This window comes from Drosophila subpulchrella, chromosome 4 (assembly GCF_014743375.2).
Source record: "Drosophila subpulchrella strain 33 F10 #4 breed RU33 chromosome 4, RU_Dsub_v1.1 Primary Assembly, whole genome shotgun sequence".
Lineage (NCBI taxonomy): Eukaryota > Metazoa > Arthropoda > Insecta > Diptera > Drosophilidae > Drosophila > Drosophila subpulchrella.
In genome coordinates this window covers 955,800-974,403 of record NC_050608.1, presented here as the reverse complement: position 1 = coordinate 974,403, position 18,604 = coordinate 955,800, and the positions used below count along the sequence as shown (strand labels likewise).

At 38.2% G+C, this 18,604-nt stretch overlaps 1 protein-coding gene across 2 annotated transcripts; it reads left to right on the top strand.

Moving 5' to 3' along the window:
• The first annotated feature begins 9,314 nt into the window (after positions 1-9,314).
• On the top strand, positions 9,315-18,450 carry LOC119557972 (sodium- and chloride-dependent GABA transporter 1). Of its 2 annotated transcripts, XM_037871086.1 has the most exons (10): positions 9,317-9,646; positions 13,149-13,413; positions 14,675-14,776; positions 14,831-15,011; positions 15,073-15,340; positions 16,223-16,326; positions 16,389-16,758; positions 16,821-17,024; positions 17,085-17,252; positions 17,318-18,450. In XM_037871086.1, the coding sequence occupies exons 1-10, from the start codon at positions 9,503-9,505 to the stop codon at positions 17,417-17,419; spliced, it is 1,908 nt and encodes a 635-aa protein (XP_037727014.1). In that variant the 5' UTR covers positions 9,317-9,502; the 3' UTR covers positions 17,420-18,450. The 2 variants fall into 2 exon arrangements, with proteins under 2 accessions (XP_037727103.1, XP_037727014.1); XM_037871175.1 differs by lacking the exons at positions 17,085-17,252; positions 17,318-18,450 and having other exon boundaries at positions 9,315-9,646; positions 16,861-16,950.
• Positions 18,451-18,604: the final 154 nt, after the last annotated feature.

Sequence of the window (18,604 nt, the reverse complement as noted above, 5' to 3'; positions counted from 1 at the left end):
ATAAAATTCATTTTTAGTTTTTGAAAATGGGAGCGTCACCGTATTGGTATTCCACATGCTAAGTACTAACTTTCTAGCTTCTATAGTTTCGGAGATATCAGAGTTCATGACAATTTGTTGTGGGCGTGCCAACATTTTGATTGTTGGTCTATTAATAGTCAATACTTTTCACCAAACTTGCGCTACGCAGGAATCTGCATTCCTAATCCTCACTATGTATCATCGTTTCCGGATCACAGCATTCATACGGTCATAACGCTTACCCAAATGAAATTGTCGAAATACAACAGTTTTATAACTACGGTTTAATTTGTATTTTCAGATTCCTTAAACCAAATACTATGATAGTTTAAATGCGTTTGTCAGCTATAAGATACTAGAGAGCGAAAGGCAATAGGTGAAAACTTTTTCTCACCCTAACAGACGACAAGAAAATACCATAACCGATTCTCCACACGAATGCATGTACTATGGTCTTACTGTCAATCAGCTCGTTTTGTTGGCAAAAGAGATCTGTATTGGATACCAAAACAAAATGTCAAAACAAGTAGTTAAGCTTGTCATTGAAAATAGTTCAAGTAGGTCAAAAATTTCATAGGCGTTACTCGTAAAGTTAAAGGGTATATATACAATATATTGTATTTGGCCCAAGTCCCACAATACTGGCCGATCCACAACATATTGGATTAAAGTATTTTTACCTCAGGCGTTTTTGACGTGGTTTTTGTGTTTTCCTTCCATGTTTATATCAATAGAATGAAGCGTTTCCGACCCTATAAAGTATATATATTCTTTATCAGTATCACTAGCCAAATAGATGGCCTAGCGAGTGAACGCTGTGATCTCAGAAACTATAAGAGCTAGAGGGTTGAGATTTCATATTACATATTCCTTAGCTTCTGGTTCTGCGTAATTTTTTTATCCGATTGTGCAGCGCCTACTCTAACGCACACAAGCTGCACGCTCTCGGAGGAGACTATCCAAAGGAACTCTCTAAACTTGAACGATTACGAGACCACGCAGAGAAAATTCCGAGGACCGACACGACAGCAAGTCCAAAATACTGATGATCACGCAACTTGGAGGTGGAAAGCGGAAAACCAAGGGCCCGAACGCGTATCGGACTCTGTTCATTTAACTGAAAGGGTTCGATTCAATTAAATACAAAAGTTATATTTTACAATCAAATTTACCTTACTTTTTGCACACAAAATACTGGTTCAAGCTTTGTTCTTTTTGACCGTATTCTTGTTTACTACTGTGTGTACCTTTTTTTATTAGATCACAATTACAAAACAAATTTTTTAAGCCTGAGTATCTAATAGTCGAGGTCATCGATAAATTTTTTACAGGTAAGGTAGCAACGGATCGGAATATAATACCAAAATATTAGGAATACAATTATGTATTCGTTTTTTTAAATTAGTTACAAATATAGGTTAAGAAATTTCTTGTTATGTTTTATTTTTTGAATGCAAAAACACCCATTTACGCTTCAGCTTCTTTTTCTTCCATAAAGCCTAGTACTCACATCAACGAAAACCGCGAGCTAGTCATAGGAGAGAGCGAGAGGCAGACAGGCAGCTATAGCTTTTCGTCGGGTCCGTTTTTCACCGCGGTATTTAGATAAACTAAGGAACTACCAGAAAAATACTGGATTTCATGAGTGAATTCCAATAAAGCCAGTTACCCGCCGCGCAAAGAATAAGAAAATTGAAGCTTTCAATGTGTTCTAAACTGAAAATGGATGAAAAACACTAAAACCCCCTGCAGGAGGTGAGTGCAAATGAAAGAGCACGCCTAATCCAAGCTGTTGCCCAGTATTGTGGGACTTGACCCAAAGGAACAATACCACAACAGAGCAAATCCGCAGAAGATTGGAAGAGCTGGGGGAGAACCACTAGCGAATCCCAGTGGGAAGGACCATGCCGAGTGGGACTTCCCTCCCTACAGGGACATCGTGTCCTTGCAAAGAATGTAGCTTCTGGTCAAAAAAATTTGATTGCGTTGTACTAATATAAGTGTGTCTTAGCAGAACTTCCAGTAATACGATGTTCATTTTGAAATTGCTGGACTTTACCACCATCAGCTACTTGGCTGATATAGGGAGGCGGACCGCTAAGGGACAGCTAGATGAGCCATTACCAGCCATTGACAGGATGCTGGGCGACGTCCTGCAGCACCAGCGTTACAACCCCTTTCTCAATCCGGCTCCTACTCCCTCAAGGACCATGTTGGCACATTCGGAATCGGAGCTGGTCTGACGGAAGCTTTAACCTACTAATTTGCATTAATGAAGAAAAAAGCTAGCATCGGCACGCCGAAGTTTCTTTACCGTTGCAGGTCGTTCCGGTGGGAGCATTGTATGTACAGGCCTTCCGATTTTTAGAAAACTAAAAACTAATTACAAAAACTAAGATAGTGTTCCATTTAAATTTACTACCGAAGTTATTTTTTTACATTTTCAAAATTTTTTATCATTTCTGTGGAAGCTACAGGATAATGTTGTTCGACCCGGCTCGTCTCGACATGTATACTACCTGCAAAAAAAATACATCTTTTGGGAAGGTTTCATACCAATAGCTTTAAAACTGAAAGACTAGTTCGCGTAGAGACGGACAGACCGGCGGACATTGCTAGATCGACTCGCCAAGTGATGCTGATCAAGAATATATATAATTGTTGGGGTCGGAAACGTTTCCTTCACTGCGTTGCAAACTTCTGAATGAAATCATTATACCCTCTGCAAGGGTATGAATATCCGTTAAACATTCCATTTATTATACCCGTTACTCGTAGAGTAAAAGGGTATACTAGATTCGTCGGAAAGTATGTAACAGGCAGAAGGAAGCGTTTCCGACCCCATAAAGTATATATATTCTTGATCAGGATCACTAGCCGAGTCGATCTAGCCATGTCCGTCTGTCCGTCTGTCCGTCTGTCCGTCTGTCCGTCTGTCCGTCTGTCCGTCTGTCCGTCTGTCTGTCCGGATGAACGCTGAGATCTTGGAAACTATGAGAGCTAGGCTATTGAGATTTGGCGTGCAGATTCCTGATCTTCTTACGCAGCGCAAGTTTGTTTCAGTAGAGTGCCACGCCCACTTTTACGCCCACAAACCGCCCAAAACTGTTGCTCCTACAGTTTTGATGCTAGAATAAAAATTTTAACTGAAATGTATTGTTCTCATCAATACCTATCGATTGACTTAAAAAAAAGTTTGCCACGCCCACTTTATCGCCCACAAACCGCCCCCAAACTTCAAAAAATCGTAAATATGAACGTGGATATCTCGGAAACTATCAAAGATATAGAATCAGGATTTCAGATTTAGATTCCGAACCTTTGTACGCAGCGCAATTTTGATACGCGAGTATGCCACGCCCACTCTAACGCCCACAAACCGCCCAAGCCTGTGGCGCCCACAATTTTCATGCTAGATACAAAATTTTAACTGAACTGTATCGGTCTCGTCAATACCTATCGATTGACCAAAAAAAAAATTTTCCACGCCCACCCTAACGCCCATAACGCTTAAATCTGTCTACCGCCGGTAGGTGGCGCATTTCAGTCTTGCTTTGCTGCTTGCTTATTTCCATTTCCCTTTGGTCCCTTTAGCTGAGTAACGGGTATCTGATAGTCGAGGCACTCGACTATAGCGTTCTTTCTTGTTTTTAAGTTAATTTCTGTGTGAACCAGCAGACTCGCATTTTTTAAATTACTTTGATTTGTTTTCCGTTTGTCAACAAATCCAGCTGCTTGATAGTAAGACCATGCAACATGCGTTGCGGGTGAACTTTGAAAACTTCGGTCACACTACAAACAATAAGATTTTTCGACTATTGAAACTCTGTCGATCTGAGTAGTAGGCTATAATGCCCAGAAAAATCTTATTCTTTGTAGAATAACCGAAGATTTCAAAGTTCACTAGTAATGCATGTTGCAATGTCTTACTGTGAAACAGCTGGGCTTGCTGAAAACTGGAGCAATTTAAAAAGGACTGAAGAAATTATATCAAAAACAAGGGAGAACGCTATAGTCGAGTACCTCGAATATCAGATACCCGTTACTCAGCTTAAGGGACCAAAGGGAAATGGAGATATGCAAGCAGCAAAGAGAGCTTTAAGTGCGCCACCTACCGGCGGTAGACAGATTTAAGCGTTATGGGCGTTAGGGTGGGCGTGGCAAATGTTTTTTTGGGTTAATCGATAGGTATTGACGAGACCAATACAGTTCAGTTAAAATGTTGTATATAGCATAAAAATTGTGGGCGCCACAGGTTTGGGCGGTTTGTGGGCGTTATAGTGGGCGTGGCATATTCGCTTAACAAAATTGCGCTGCGTACAAAGCTACGGAATCTAAATCTGAGATCCCGATTCTCTATCTATGATAGTTTCCGAGATATCCACGTTCATATTTACGATTTTTTGAAGTTTGTGGGCGTTAAAGTGGGCGTGGCAAACTTTTTTTTGGGTCAATCTATAGGTATTGATGAGAACAATACATTTCAGATAAACTTTTTATTCTAGCATCAAAACTGTAGGAGCCACGAATTTGGGCGGTTTGTGGGCGTTAGAGTGGGCGTGGCACTCTACTGAAATAAACTTGCGCTGCGGAAGAAACTCAGGAACCTGCACGCCAAATCTCAATAGCCTAGCTCTCATAGTTTCCGAGATCTCAGCGTTCATCCGGACAGACAGACGGACATAGCTAGATCGACTCGGCTAGTGATCCTGATCAAGAATATATATACTTTATGGGGTCGGAAACGCTTCCTTCTGCCTGTTACATACTTTCCGACGAATCTAGTATACCCTTTTACTCTACGAGTAACGGGTATAACAAGAAAGACTGCTATAGTCGAGTACCTCGACTATCAGATACCCGTTACTCTGCTAAATGGACCAAGGGGAGATGGAGAAATGCAAGGAGCAAAGCGAGATTGTAATGCGCCACCTACCCGCGATCTCTATATGCGGTTAAGTGGGAGGCCGACAGATTTAAGCGTTATGGGCGTCAGAGTGGGCGCGCCAAATCTATCAATCGATAGGTACTGACGAAACTAATACATTTCAGTTAACATTTTTTTCCAGCATGAAAATTGTGGGCACCACAGGTTTGGGCGGTGTGTGGGCGTTAGAGAGGGCGTGACATATTTTTTTTTGGTTCAATCGATAGGTACTAACAAGACCAATGCACTTCAGTTTTAATATTTTTTTCTGGCATGTGGGCGAAACAAACTTGCGCGGGGCAGGAATATCTAGAATATGCAAGCCTAATTCCAGTACTGCAGCTTTTATAGTTTCCGAGATCACAGCGTTCATACGGACAGACGGACATGGCTTGATCGACTCGGCTAGTGATCCTGGTCAAGAATATATATACTTTTACCCTACGAGAAACGGGTGTAATAAATGGAATTTACAAGGGATGTTCTGTTTGTTCAAACTAGTAGTATTCAGGTTCCTTCTCGTCTCGCGGATGCTTCGCCATCTTCTCCGTGCTATCTGCAGTCCAGCTTCAATTTTCAAAATGCTAACATGGGCCTTGAGGGAGTGGGAGCCGGATTGAGAACGGGGTTGTTCCGCTGATGCTGCAGGAGTCGTCCAGCATCCTGGCAATGGCTGATAATGGGTCCTCCATCTCCGCTTTAGGTGCCAAGTTGCTGGTAGTGGTGAAGTCCAGCAATTCCCCAATGGAGAGCTTGTCGGAGATATATATTATTAGTACAACGTAACCAAATTCTTTTAGCCAGAACCTACTTTCCTTGCGTGGACACGTCCGGCCAGACATCCATGTAGGGATCGAAGTCTCGATCGGCATGCTCCTTCCCAAAGGGGTTCTCAATGGATTTATCTCCATTTCATTGTCCTGCTGATTTGCCCTGTTGTAGTATTGCACCCTGTGGTTCAAACCTCACAATACAGGGCAACAGATTGGATTAGGCGTCCTTTTTCACCTTCTGCAGGAGTATTTGGGCTTTTTTGTACTTTACTTACTTACTTTTCCCCATTTTTAATTTTACGTTTTAGCACCGCTTCTGCACGAACACAGGGAAATTGAAATTTCTAATTTCTTGCGCGGCGGCTGAAGGTGTTCATCGAAGTTCACTCACAAAATCGGAATTGTTCTGGAATTTCCTTAGCTCATCTGAGTACCGCAGTAAATAACGGACCCGACGAAAAGCGTTACCCTCATGTTTGCCTCTCGCTCCCTCCTATGGTTAGCTCGCGATTTTGTTTGATTTGAGTACTAGGCTTAGAAACCCAGAAAGAAGATAATGGTTAAGAGTAACTGCAAGTACATTTAATATTTTACTATTTTTATTCAGTATTTTTAGGCACTTTGGTGATTTCTGTACATGAAGTTTCGGGATTGTTTTGGGAAGGAAATGCATTTTGACTCTAGTCAGCTGTTGTAAGAAAAACAAATGCCAAAAAAAATTATCAACGGAAATAGAATTCTTAGTTGTCAGTTAAATTTAACAAACTATTTTTTTTTTTTGAGAAATTGATTGTACGTGGTGAGGTTTGTTTCGATAATCGGAAAAACTCTGATTACGTAATATAGGATCAACCCCATAGATATGACTAGATACTTACTATAGTATTTTTACTCTTTTTAATTATTTGTAAATAATAATTCAGCAGTATATGGCACATCTACTTTTCGGTCAGCCCTCGCTTTTGCATAGTCGTTTAACCCTTTGAATTTAATGGCCATGAGCGTTTTTCATTCAGCAACGGGTCGTTCTTGTGCGCAAATATTTGCGTTTCTGCCTTTATGAGTTTTCTGTATGTAAGTGGATGCTTATTAGAACCCTGGAAAACATTCTAGTTGCATTCATGTAACTCAGCCTCAAGCTTGTTTCTATGATCTGTACAGACTATAATTTTTTTGAACGAATTGTAATGTTGTATGAAATTACAATATTCCAGACATTGTTAAAAATTTAGATTGTGCAAAAGCACTGAATCTCTGAAGAAGATTATTGTTTTGTTGAAATCTTTTAACTTTTTTCATTTCGTTATAAAGAAATATTTCAGGGAAAAGACAAAAAAACAATAAAATTTTATGCAAGCAGTTTTATAAGGGCCACAGTCAGGGGAGCTGTTAAACAAGACTCATTAGATATAACTTCCTACAATGATTTGTAAGAAAATATTGATGATTTTATAAGAAGGGATATATCGTACCATTTTAGGCTACTTCTTTATAAATGTGCAAGCGGTTGATGAGGTTGGTCATTATTAATTTTATTATTAGCAAGATTTCTGTTTACAATGAGATCATTTGCTGAATTCCGAGCTGTTGGTCCAACAAAATTTTCCTTATAAAGGCGCCATTGCAGTGCAAATTAATTTTCTTCTAAGTCGCAAGGAATGTAAGTTCTGGCCAAAAGAATTTCATTGCGTTGCACTTATAGAAGTATCTTTTTAACAGAACCACCAGAACGATCTCCGTTGGGGAACCACCGGACTCCACCTCCACCAGCTACTTGGCAACTAAAGCGGAGATGGAGTAATCACTGGCTTCTTAGGAAGGAGGAAAAAAGGGCTTCCGCTAAGGAACGGCTGGAGGAGCCATTACTAGTCATTACCAGGATGCTGGGCGACGAAACAACCCCGTTCCCAATCCGTCTCCCACCTCCCTAAGGTCCAATATGCCCATTGGGATTCGTAGCAGGACTGTATGTACTGCAGGAAAGATGGCGAAGCATCCGTCGGACGAGAAAGAAGCTTTAAACGACTAATTTACATAAATAAAACATTTGTTGAAAAGGCTCTTTTTAAATTGATCCAATTGATTTGTTTTCCGTTTGGCAACAAACCCAGGTGCTTGAAAGTATGACTATGCTACATGCATTGCGGGTGAGCTTGGAAAACTTCGGTCACTACAAAGAATAAGTTTTTTCGACCAGTGAAACTCCTAGCTGATCTGAGTACTCGGCTACTCGGCACACAATCCGATAAAGTCCGTAAAAACCGTATTCTTAGGGATGAGAGGATTAAGTTCTTTCAAAAGTGTGTATCATCAACTAAAGATATCATATATGTTGGTAAATATGAAAAGTTTTTTCTTAAATGATTTCTTTGCCTCAATTTGTTAATTAGTTCATGTTAAAAGAGAGAGAAGGACGGGCTTTCGATTTTAAATGCATGATAGGGTTTCAGCAAGCGCATAAAATTTTCGACTTGCCGAAGTTATTTTCAAGTTTCTCGAATAATGCCAGATCGAAATTAGAACGACCATTTAAAAAAGGCTTTGCTTTGGGTTTTAGTTGGTCATACAGTGCGATATTATAATAAATAAACAAGTTTACTGCAAATGAAACGTCCGCTTATTAAGTTGGTATATGGCTTATTTTCAAATAATGACCATTTACACATATGTGCTCCACTCATTCTTGTCACTGTGGACTGTTGTCCACATTGGTGACGAAACACACCATATAACATCTGGTAAATCGAAAGTTAAATATTAAATATAATATTTATGTCCCAGAACAAATTCAACGTTCAACAATTGGAAATAAATCAATGGATTTTTGAACAGATTTATTTCCATCGTCACGATGGCTATACATTGTACGTTTAATAATTTAATGAAAATCTCAAAAATGGTCTATGATTTCTGTAAAATTGTTTGATGTGACGGTTAGACATTATGCTATAAGTACCTGTCGAACAGTTTTTATATTCCGCTTTAATATTCAGCTTTTTAATTTATTTGGTGTACATAGTTATAAATAAAATTTTCTTTTAAAAAATAAAAAGTTATTCAAACACTTGATCTGAATAAAATAAACCTTGCAGTATGAGTAGGGACTCTAAAAATGTTCATTTTATGTTTGGTCACGGAATTAAATGTTGCAGTGTGTTCGTCTTCTACTCTCACCTCGCTAGTGTTCTTCTATTTTTTACATACATATGTACGTACACCACCACAATAATATTTTGTATATGCACAGATCAACCTTCTGCGATACCACCGATAAAATACAAATATTTTAAATGGGTCAGTAAATTGCTAGGGATGGTTTTGTGGGGGACACCTTCATTTAGTACAGTAAATCATAAGCAATGAATGCCGATATCCTATTTGTTACACAATGTTCTACTGTGCTTTAATATGAAGATCCCACTGCGCCCGTATGCCCATACTCAAATTGGGCTCTGCCAGAACCCTCTTCTTAAATCATTATTAAATTAAATTGTATGTAAAAATGTCGACCAACCAGCCCCCTTAAATTTAAGCGTCGCTTATATTATCATGTCACCACAATGGGCAATCTCGGATTGAGGAACAGAGGTTCATTTTAGATGGTTTAGATACTCAGTTGGATGCAAGCAAGTGGCCTGCGAGGGTGCTGTTTTTGTGATCACGCTTAGTTCTGACGAAAAAAGTCGGATCGGAACGAACCGGCGGAGTTTGGACTATCTGTTTGTTGTCGTTGGTCCCTTACATTTAAATTCGATTCCTTGGAAAGGAACACATTACCGAAATGTATCCAAACTGTGCAAACGATGGTGACGGGGGAGGAGACGGGCGCAAGCACGAATCTATCGAAATGAGCAAGGAGTTGAGTCAGCCACCAAATTTGCAGTCTAACACACCAACAAATACGGACACGTCCAATAAACAGCAGGTTTGTACAACAAGCAAGTGCATTGATTAATCTGGTAAATCTATATCAGAGGCCAGAGGTGACACAGAAATCTCTTACAACCAAATTTTCACCGAAAAGTAAATCTCGGTTTCACAGAAACAGGTTAAAAATAAGTAGACCAATTAAAACCTACCAAACAGTGGGGTTTGAAGTTCCTTTTTGGGACTGTTGGTTTGGAAACCAACCAATACCTTAATATATTATACCTTGAATAATTTAGTTATTATACCCGTCGGGAAGTACGTAACACGTAGAAGATGGCGTTTCCGACCCCTTGAAGTATACATGTTTTTGATCGGGATTACTAGTCGAGTCAATATAGCCGTCTTGTTGTATGTCCCTAAGTTGTGCCTAAAAAAAGTTTACGTAGAAATATGTTTAAAAGTTTGAAGTTAAAAGATCATAACAAATGTTTTTTTGTGAATATTAGTGCATTTGTAGCACTGAAACTTTTCATAAAACTTTGGATCAAGTTTAAAATTTGGATCACAGCGCCAAGGATCTGGGACTCGAATATGATTTGATGATCCAACAGGACAGCGATCCGAAGCATTGTGCCCACAAAACAAAGTTTTGGTTGCTCTATTATGTGAAAAAACAGCTAAATTTGCCACCGAAATTCCAGATCACAATGCCACTAAGGATCCGCCTACACACCATTACATCCCAGTACATGCTGAAAAAGGTCATTGTGAAGGAATGGAATACAAAACAGGGCGCAGGACGGAGGAAAGTTAGTCCAATCGATGCAAAATGGGTTGACTGAATTAAAAAAACCTAAAGGGTATACGACTATGTACTAAACTCAACATACTTTGCCTAAAATATTTGTACGTATTCTTTGTCTAGTGGAAAATTAGGCTATTTTGTACATATTTTAATACCGGTTACTCGTAGAGTAAAAGGGTATACTAGATTCGTCGGAAAGTATGTAACAGGCAGAAGGAAGCGTTTCCGACCCCATAAAGTATATATATTCTTGATCAGCATCACTAGCCGAGTCGATCTAGCCATGTCCGTCTGACCGTCTGTCTGTCCGGATGAACGCTGAGATCCCGGAAACTATAAGAGCTAGGCTATTGAGATTTGGCGTGCCACGCCTACTCTTACGCCCATAAACCGCCCAAAACTGGGGCTCCTACAGTTTTGATGCTAGAATAAAAATTTTAACTGAAATGTATTGTTCTCATCAATTTTAATCGATTGACCCAAAAAAAAAGTGCCACGCCCACAAACCGCCCACAAACTTCAAGAAATCGTAAATATGAACGTAGATATCTCGGAAACTATCAAAGATAGAGAATTGGGATCTCAGATTTAGATTTCGAGCCTTGTACGCAGCGCAAGTTTGTTACGCGAATATGCCACACCCACACTAACGCCCACAAACCGCCCAAACCTGTAGCGGTTACAATTTTCATGCTAGATAAAAAATTTTAACTGAAATGTATTGGTCTCGTCAATACCTATCGATTGATCCACTCTAACGCCCATAACGCTTAGATCTGTCTACCGCCGGTAGGTGGCGGATTTCAATCTCGATTTGCTGCTTGCATATCTCCATTTCCCTTTGGTCCCTTTAGCTGAGTGATGGGTATCTGGTAGTCGAGGTACTCGACTATAGCGTTCTTCCTTGTTTATATTATAAAAAGCTTAAGTGCTAAAAGTTAATAAGTTAATACATCAAATTAAAGCTTAAAAAATACTAAATGTCACAAAAAAAATAGTTTTGATGATTTTTTAACGCTTTTTTTAAACTCCAACGCTGAAGATGCTTGTACGCATACTTTTTCTGGCAAGTGTACATATGTATGTAAGCTGGAATCTGTGGATTAGGCATGCAGGGCACATTTTCAACACACAAGTTTATGGCGGACAAATTTTTGAAGATTTTATTTCTAAGTAAATTTATTTTATTTCGTCAATATTTATCTGCAACCCAAAAATTGTTCAAGTCGGAGCATTAGTTAAGTTTTGACCTTATGCCCTTATGTAGCAGAACAAGGTCATTAATTCACATCGAGTAGCTAGAAAATTTCGGAATATTTATATAAATCGCGGATTTAAATGCGCCACAAAATAAAACATCAGTAAGATTCTATATGATGCACAGAGAGAAAATTATCAGTTTACGGTACAAAATTTTACATTATTGCGTTTTGAAATTTAAAAATTGTAGGTTGTACAATGAATATCAATGATAATAAATATTCAGCTATCCATCCAAAGGCACTCTACAATAGCATCCCCTCTTGTTTTACTTTCAATTAAAAGCGGTAAAATAAAAAAGAAAATGAAAAGAAAAATCATATTATGGTTTTCATATTCGATTTATATCGCATTAACCTAACGTTACTTTGTGCTATTGGTATTAGGAACTAGCTTAGCTTAACTTTAAGAACTTAAACGCTTATTGAAATGGAAACAAAACAAACGTACTTTCTGTCGGACCAAGTCGCCCGCTTTAGACTCGGCCGAGAATACCTAGCCCATCTTTATAGAACGAAGTCGATCATGTCTATCTCTATATCTCAGCGTTCATACTTCGACTCGGCCATTGACCCTGATCAAGTATAAATACTTTATAGGGTAGAAGGAACCTTACTTTCCAACGATTCCATTTTACTCTACGAGTAACGGGTATAAACACCATCTGAAAAAGCAGGACTTGAACACACGACCCAGGGATTGTGGGACAGACACTCTAACTCTTCTTAATCCGGTAAAATATTCGAATGTCTTTGGTAGAAGGAACCTTACTTTCCAACAATTCCATTTTACTCTAAGAGTAACGGGTATAAGCACCGTCAGCAATTGCGGGTCTTGAACACATGACCCAGGGATTATACATATACACTGTAACTCTTCTTATTCCGGTAAAATAGGTAATCTACAATTTAAAATAAATTTTTAAAAACAACAAAAATACACAAAAATAGGTGGGCAAGTCCTTTTTTTTACTATGCAAGCTAACGCATATTTTTAGAATTTGCATATAGCAACTTTTTAATCTATTTTGTAATGCTCAACATTTTGTACGAACGGCGTAAATTGTTAAGTTTTAGCCGAACGTACGATCGGGACCGCCTTTAAACTTGATCTGCGTTTATATTTGCTTTGATTGAAGTCGGTGATCTTGTAAGGTCTACTAAATGTAGGTAGGCTTTGTAAGGAAAGTGAGCGCCACAGTATCTTGGGCGTTAGTAAATAAAATTGCTTTGCTTAGGAATAAGTGGGCTTAGCCCTAAGCTCGACGTTCATACGAGCAGAATGACACGGCTATGTAATACATAATACCCTCATACTCCCCGTCTAAGGGGTATAAAAACAAATCGAAATGTAGTTGGTACAGAGTATTAGAAGAGATCGGATACACATCGATCCTTGATAAATATCCAGGTAATGTTTCTCCAGCATTTTAAGGATGTGCCGTATTCGGATATCTCACTCAAAATTATATTTGTATTTTTGTTTTTTTCAGTTGGTTAAAATTGAACTTCCCGAACGCGGATCATGGTCTTCCAAAATGGATTTCATACTATCTGTAGTGGGTCTAGCAATCGGTTTGGGAAATGTTTGGCGATTTCCTTATTTGTGCTACAAAAATGGAGGAGGAGCATTTATATTACCGTACATAATAACGTTGTTCCTAGCTGGAATTCCAATGTTTTTCATGGAGTTAGCTCTTGGTCAAATGCTGACAATTGGTGGTCTTGGTGTGTTTAAAATTGCCCCCATATTTAAAGGTAAGACCTTGTTTCACATTGTAAACTTTTTGTATAAGACAGCAGAAATGATATCATATTTTAAAAACATCAGCAATCGTTTTTCAAAGCATAAAGTTTGTACTGACAAAACAAATAAGTTTCAGTTGAAATTTGTATTTTAGCATTAAAACTGTGAGCGGCATATTTCAGGTCGGTTTGTGGCCGTGAAACTTTGCTGCATTCTTATCCCCAACTTTTCAGCTTTTATAGTTTCCAAGATCTCAGCGTTTATACAGATGCACATGGCTAATTTGACTCGGCTTGTGCACCCAAAAACAAAAAACTTTGGGTGTCAATTTGATAAGTGTGGGTGAAATGACACTACACCTAGGACCAAATTATTGCGATCAATTTGTAAGAAAAGCCCTATTTCACCCTAGATAGTGTCATTTTGTTCCAGTTCCGAACTGCACTCAAGTATCGGTTATCATGTCATTTGAACTAAACACCTGCGGGAAACGTTGTACGATAGACCAAAGGGTAAGGTGTTTGTTTCTGATGCGAAAGGTCCACGGTTCAAGTACGCGCCGATGCTTTTTTGGGTATGATAAAGAATTTTATTAATTTAGCACACTGTCTTTCTTGATCTTACAAAGAATTATTTCAGTCGCTATCTTTCATTTTGCTCTCATTATACCCGTTATAAGTAGAGTAGAAGGGTATACTAGATTCGTCGGAAAGTATGTATCAGGTAGAAGAAAACGTTTCTGACGCCATAAAGCATATATATTCTTAATCAGGATCATTAGCCGAGTCGATCTGGCCATGTCCGTATTAACGCTGAGATCTCGGAAACTATAAGAGTTAGAATGTTGGGAATTGGCCTTTTCTTGGGTTTCCTGCGCAGCGCAAATTCTTTTTCAGCTGGGTGCCAAGGCCATTCTAACGCACACATACCGCCCAAAACTGTGTCGTTCTCATGCTAAAAAAAAAATGTTAACAGAAATGTATTAGTCTCGGCAATACCTATCGATTAACCCAAAAAAAGTTTGCCACGCCCACTCCAACGCCCACATATACATATATTGAAATCGCGAGTCAGCTGCGCTTTACAATCTCGCTTTGCTGCTTGTATATGTATCTCCACCTCCATTTTGCTCCCTTTGGATGAGTAACGGGTATCTGGTAGTCGAGGCATTTCTTGTTTAAAATTAAATCAAGAGAAACATTGTAACCATTGTCATTAGTACTAAGTACGTATACTGCTTATTTTCATTTTGTCAAACATTATATAACATAGGAATTGGATATGCTGCTGCCGTTATGTCTTGTTGGATGAATGTCTACTATATTGTCATTCTGGCCTGGGCAGTATTTTATTTTTTCATGTCGATGAGAGCAGGTAAGAAACTATTTTAAAGTTTTTTGTAATAAATAAATCGAATGATTTTTTCAGATGTACCTTGGAGAACGTGTAACAATTGGTGGAATACAGTCAGCTGTGTTAATCAATACGAAAGGAAAAATTTAAATTGCTGGGACAAGATAATTAATGGCACCGCAAAAAGGATTTGTTCCGTATCTGCTGTAAACATTACATCTTCAGAACTTACGGACCCAGTAAAAGAATTTTGGGAGTAAGCAAGTTATATGTAGCATGTGAATTTTTATTTGATTCATTGAACTGTTTTGTTAAAGGCGTCGCGCACTTCAAATTTCACATGGAATTGAGGAGATTGGAAATATTCGCTGGGAACTGGCTGGAACTTTATTGCTTGTCTGGATCCTCTGCTACTTTTGCATTTGGAAAGGAGTAAAATGGACTGGGAAAGTTGTCTATTTTACTGCTCTATTTCCCTATGTTCTTCTGACAGTTCTGCTAGTTCGTGGAATAACTTTACCTGGTGCTTTTGAAGGCATTAAATTTTATATTATTCCTAACTTTTCAAAGTTGTCTAATTCTGAGGTATGCTAGCAACATTTTAACTATTTAATAAGTCTAATATCATCATATACATGGTTCTATTCCATTTTTATACCATTGTACATCGTACTCCTTATTTTATCAGAAGATTGAAACGTAGTGAAGGAGGCTGCTGCATGCAACAACGCCTAACTTTTTAATGAATGGTCCGATTTGAACAATTGTTGGCATGTAAATCGAAACAAAATCCCATTTACTTTTTCCAAAATCTTCAACAAGAAGCTCAAGAATCTAGCTTTTTTAGTTTTCGAGATCTCTGCGTTCACATGGACGGACAGGCAGACGAATCGACGGACATGGGTAGATCGACTCGGCTAGTGATCCCAAAGAATGTACATATGTATATACTTTAAAGGGTCGAAAACGGTTCCTTCTTTTTTCTATCGTTCTTAGGTTAGCTACTCGGTATAGTCCAATTAAAAACATTTTTATTAAAATTTTTTAAATTTAAGAAAAATGCCGAATGCCGAAATGTCGAAACATGCCAAATAGCCCCCTTCCGAAAAGCGCGATGGTGGCGTCTTAGATTTTTTTATCTTCTCAATCGACTTGAAGCGCGTTCCCCGGATTGGTCTCTTGAGTTTTGGTAATAGCCCGAATTCACGCGAAACCAAATCAGGCGAATACGGTAGATGAGGAACGATATGCGTCGAATTTTTGGCGATGCCAAAACCAAAAGTTATTTCCCCATAACTCTGGTCTTTTTAGACGAATTACTTCACGCAAACGACGCATAACGCCAAAATAATGTTCCTTATTAACAGTTTATCCGGGTGGAAGGAATTCATAGGAATTCATCATATGTTAAAAAAGGCGAAATGCTAATTCTATTAATATATTGATTTCTGTGAAAATTTTTTTCAGGTCTGGATAGATGCTGTTACGCAGATATTTTTCTCATATGGCCTTGGACTAGGTACCCTAGTGGCATTAGGAAGTTACAACAAGTTTACCAATAACGTTTATAAGTACGTTGCTAAGCGCAAAAAAAAGGCTAATTAAAATGTCGTAATAACTCCAATATTTTCAGGGACGCGCTTATTGTCTGCACAGTTAACTCTAGCACCAGTATGTTTGCTGGGTTCGTAATATTTTCTGTTATAGGATTTATGGCTCACGAACAACAGAGACCAGTAGCTGAGGTAGCAGCATCAGGACCTGGACTGGCGTTCCTTGTGTATCCATCGGCAGTGCTGCAGTTGCCGGGTTCTCCAATGTGGTCTTGTCTCTTTTTCTTTATGCTTCTGCTTATTGGATTGGACTCGCAATTTTGTACAATGGAGGGATTCATCACTGCGATTATTGATGAATGGCCTCAATTGCTGAGGAAACGCAAAGAAATTTTTATTGCTATTGTATGCGCACTTAGCTATTTAGTTGGCTTAACCTGTATTACGCAAGTAGGTTAAAAAATCTGGTTTAATGCGGCGCCGATTCTATTGGATGTAACCATTTCTTTTAGGGCGGCATGTATATATTTCAAATTTTGGATTCGTATGCAGTTAGTGGCTTCTGCTTACTGTGGCTCATATTCTTTGAGTGCGTCTCAATATCTTGGTGCTATGGAGTTGATCGATTTTACGATGGAATAAAGGATATGATAGGATACTATCCTACAGTTTGGTGGAAATTCTGCTGGTGTGTTACCACCCCTGCTATATGCTTGGTAAGAATTTTATAGAAATTTAACAAATAATTTTGTAGTAATTTAATTTTTTTTTTATAGGGCGTCTTTTTCTTTAACATAGTTCAGTGGACTCCAATTAAATATTTGGACTACAGCTATCCATGGTGGGCGCACGCTTTTGGTTGGTTTACGGCATTGTCATCCATGCTTTATATACCCATATATATGTTCTGGTTGTGGAAACGAACTCCTGGTGACTTGAGTGAGGTACGCTTATCTACATTTTGTTCACTTTACAATCAAGTTGTTAATTTTGTATATTTCTTATTTAGAAAATCCGCGCTATAGTTAGGATAGACGAGGATGTAACCCGGTTACGCGAGAAAATGCAGAGAGAAGCTTATGCTAAGGAGATTGACTTCAATTCTTTATAGACGTATTTAAGTTATACAATCATACGATTTAAGGCACTTTTTGTTAACAGGTTCATTCAGATAAATCTGAAATCATTCCCTACATAGACAACTCAAGTAACAACATTTTCCAAGATCTTTTTATCGATTTTCCTGTCCTTAATCCTTGCAATGAACCTTTGTAGTAATTTTATATTTTAAATAATTTTATCTTTTTAACCCAAACGCTAGTCTAAATAATCAAGCAAAACAAAAAAATCTAGGCATGTTAACGGTTATTGAAGTGTTTTATATGGTACTTACTCAAGAGTAGTATGCTATCTAGAGTGATTAGAATCTTCCATTTCTTTAAAATCGGCTTCGTTAGCAAACGTGAGTAAAGTGCAAGATTTTGAAACCAATTTCACCATTGTTTCTTAAGAAATTCATCGATATGTTCTTGGCCTGCCAGTGTCAAGTTCTCATCCATTAGTTTAGGTTACTTGATATAATAAATACAAAGAAAATATATTTAATATTGCAGATGTAAAAATTAAAGCCGAGTCAATAGGGGAACAGGAACTTCACATAAGCAGAAATAGATACATTCCCTGCAGTTCTTGATGTCATTTGTCACGTATGATTCATTAGGTGAATCACCCACTAAAGTGTTCGTGCCATGGGTGACGCATCTTTATATGCAATATGTATGAAATTTCCTTTTGTTTTACAGTCAGCAAGAGAGAGAATAACATCTACACACAGATTCACATGACACTTCGCTGACTACCAGAACTTCAGGGCTTACACTTATATCAACATCACAGCCAGAACAGAATATATTTGTTTCAAAATTGATACCGATTAGAAAATATTTTGCAATGTAGTATTGTTTAGAATTAAGTAATGGTGTCCCACATTGAAATCACATTCATGTAAAATAAGATTGTCGTTATTTATATATATGTTTGTTTCAATGTCCTGATGGTGCTTCAGACATTGTTATGTAATTTATCTTTAAAATGTCTATAAGTTGCTTAACGTGTCAAATAAATCGAATATCCACATAACAAGGTCTAAGAAAAATGTACATAGAAATATGCTTTAAAAGTCTCAAAAGTATAGTTTTTAAACGAAGTGAGCAACTCGCATATAAACAGTCAGAAACATTCATATGTACATACATTTTCGCCTTTTCTGATGATGCTGATCATGATTATATACTCT

Bases quoted from the DNA above. Each gene is read 5' to 3' on its own strand.
- LOC119557972 (XM_037871086.1), top strand. From the start codon at position 9,503: ATGTATCCAAACTGTGCAAACGATGGTGACGGGGGAGGAGACGGGCGC. The intron at 15,012-15,072 runs GTAAGCAAGTTA...GTTTTGTTAAAG, and splicing joins CCAGTAAAAGAATTTTGGGA to GCGTCGCGCACTTCAAATTT. The intron at 15,341-16,222 runs GTATGCTAGCAA...AATTTTTTTCAG, and splicing joins CAAAGTTGTCTAATTCTGAG to GTCTGGATAGATGCTGTTAC.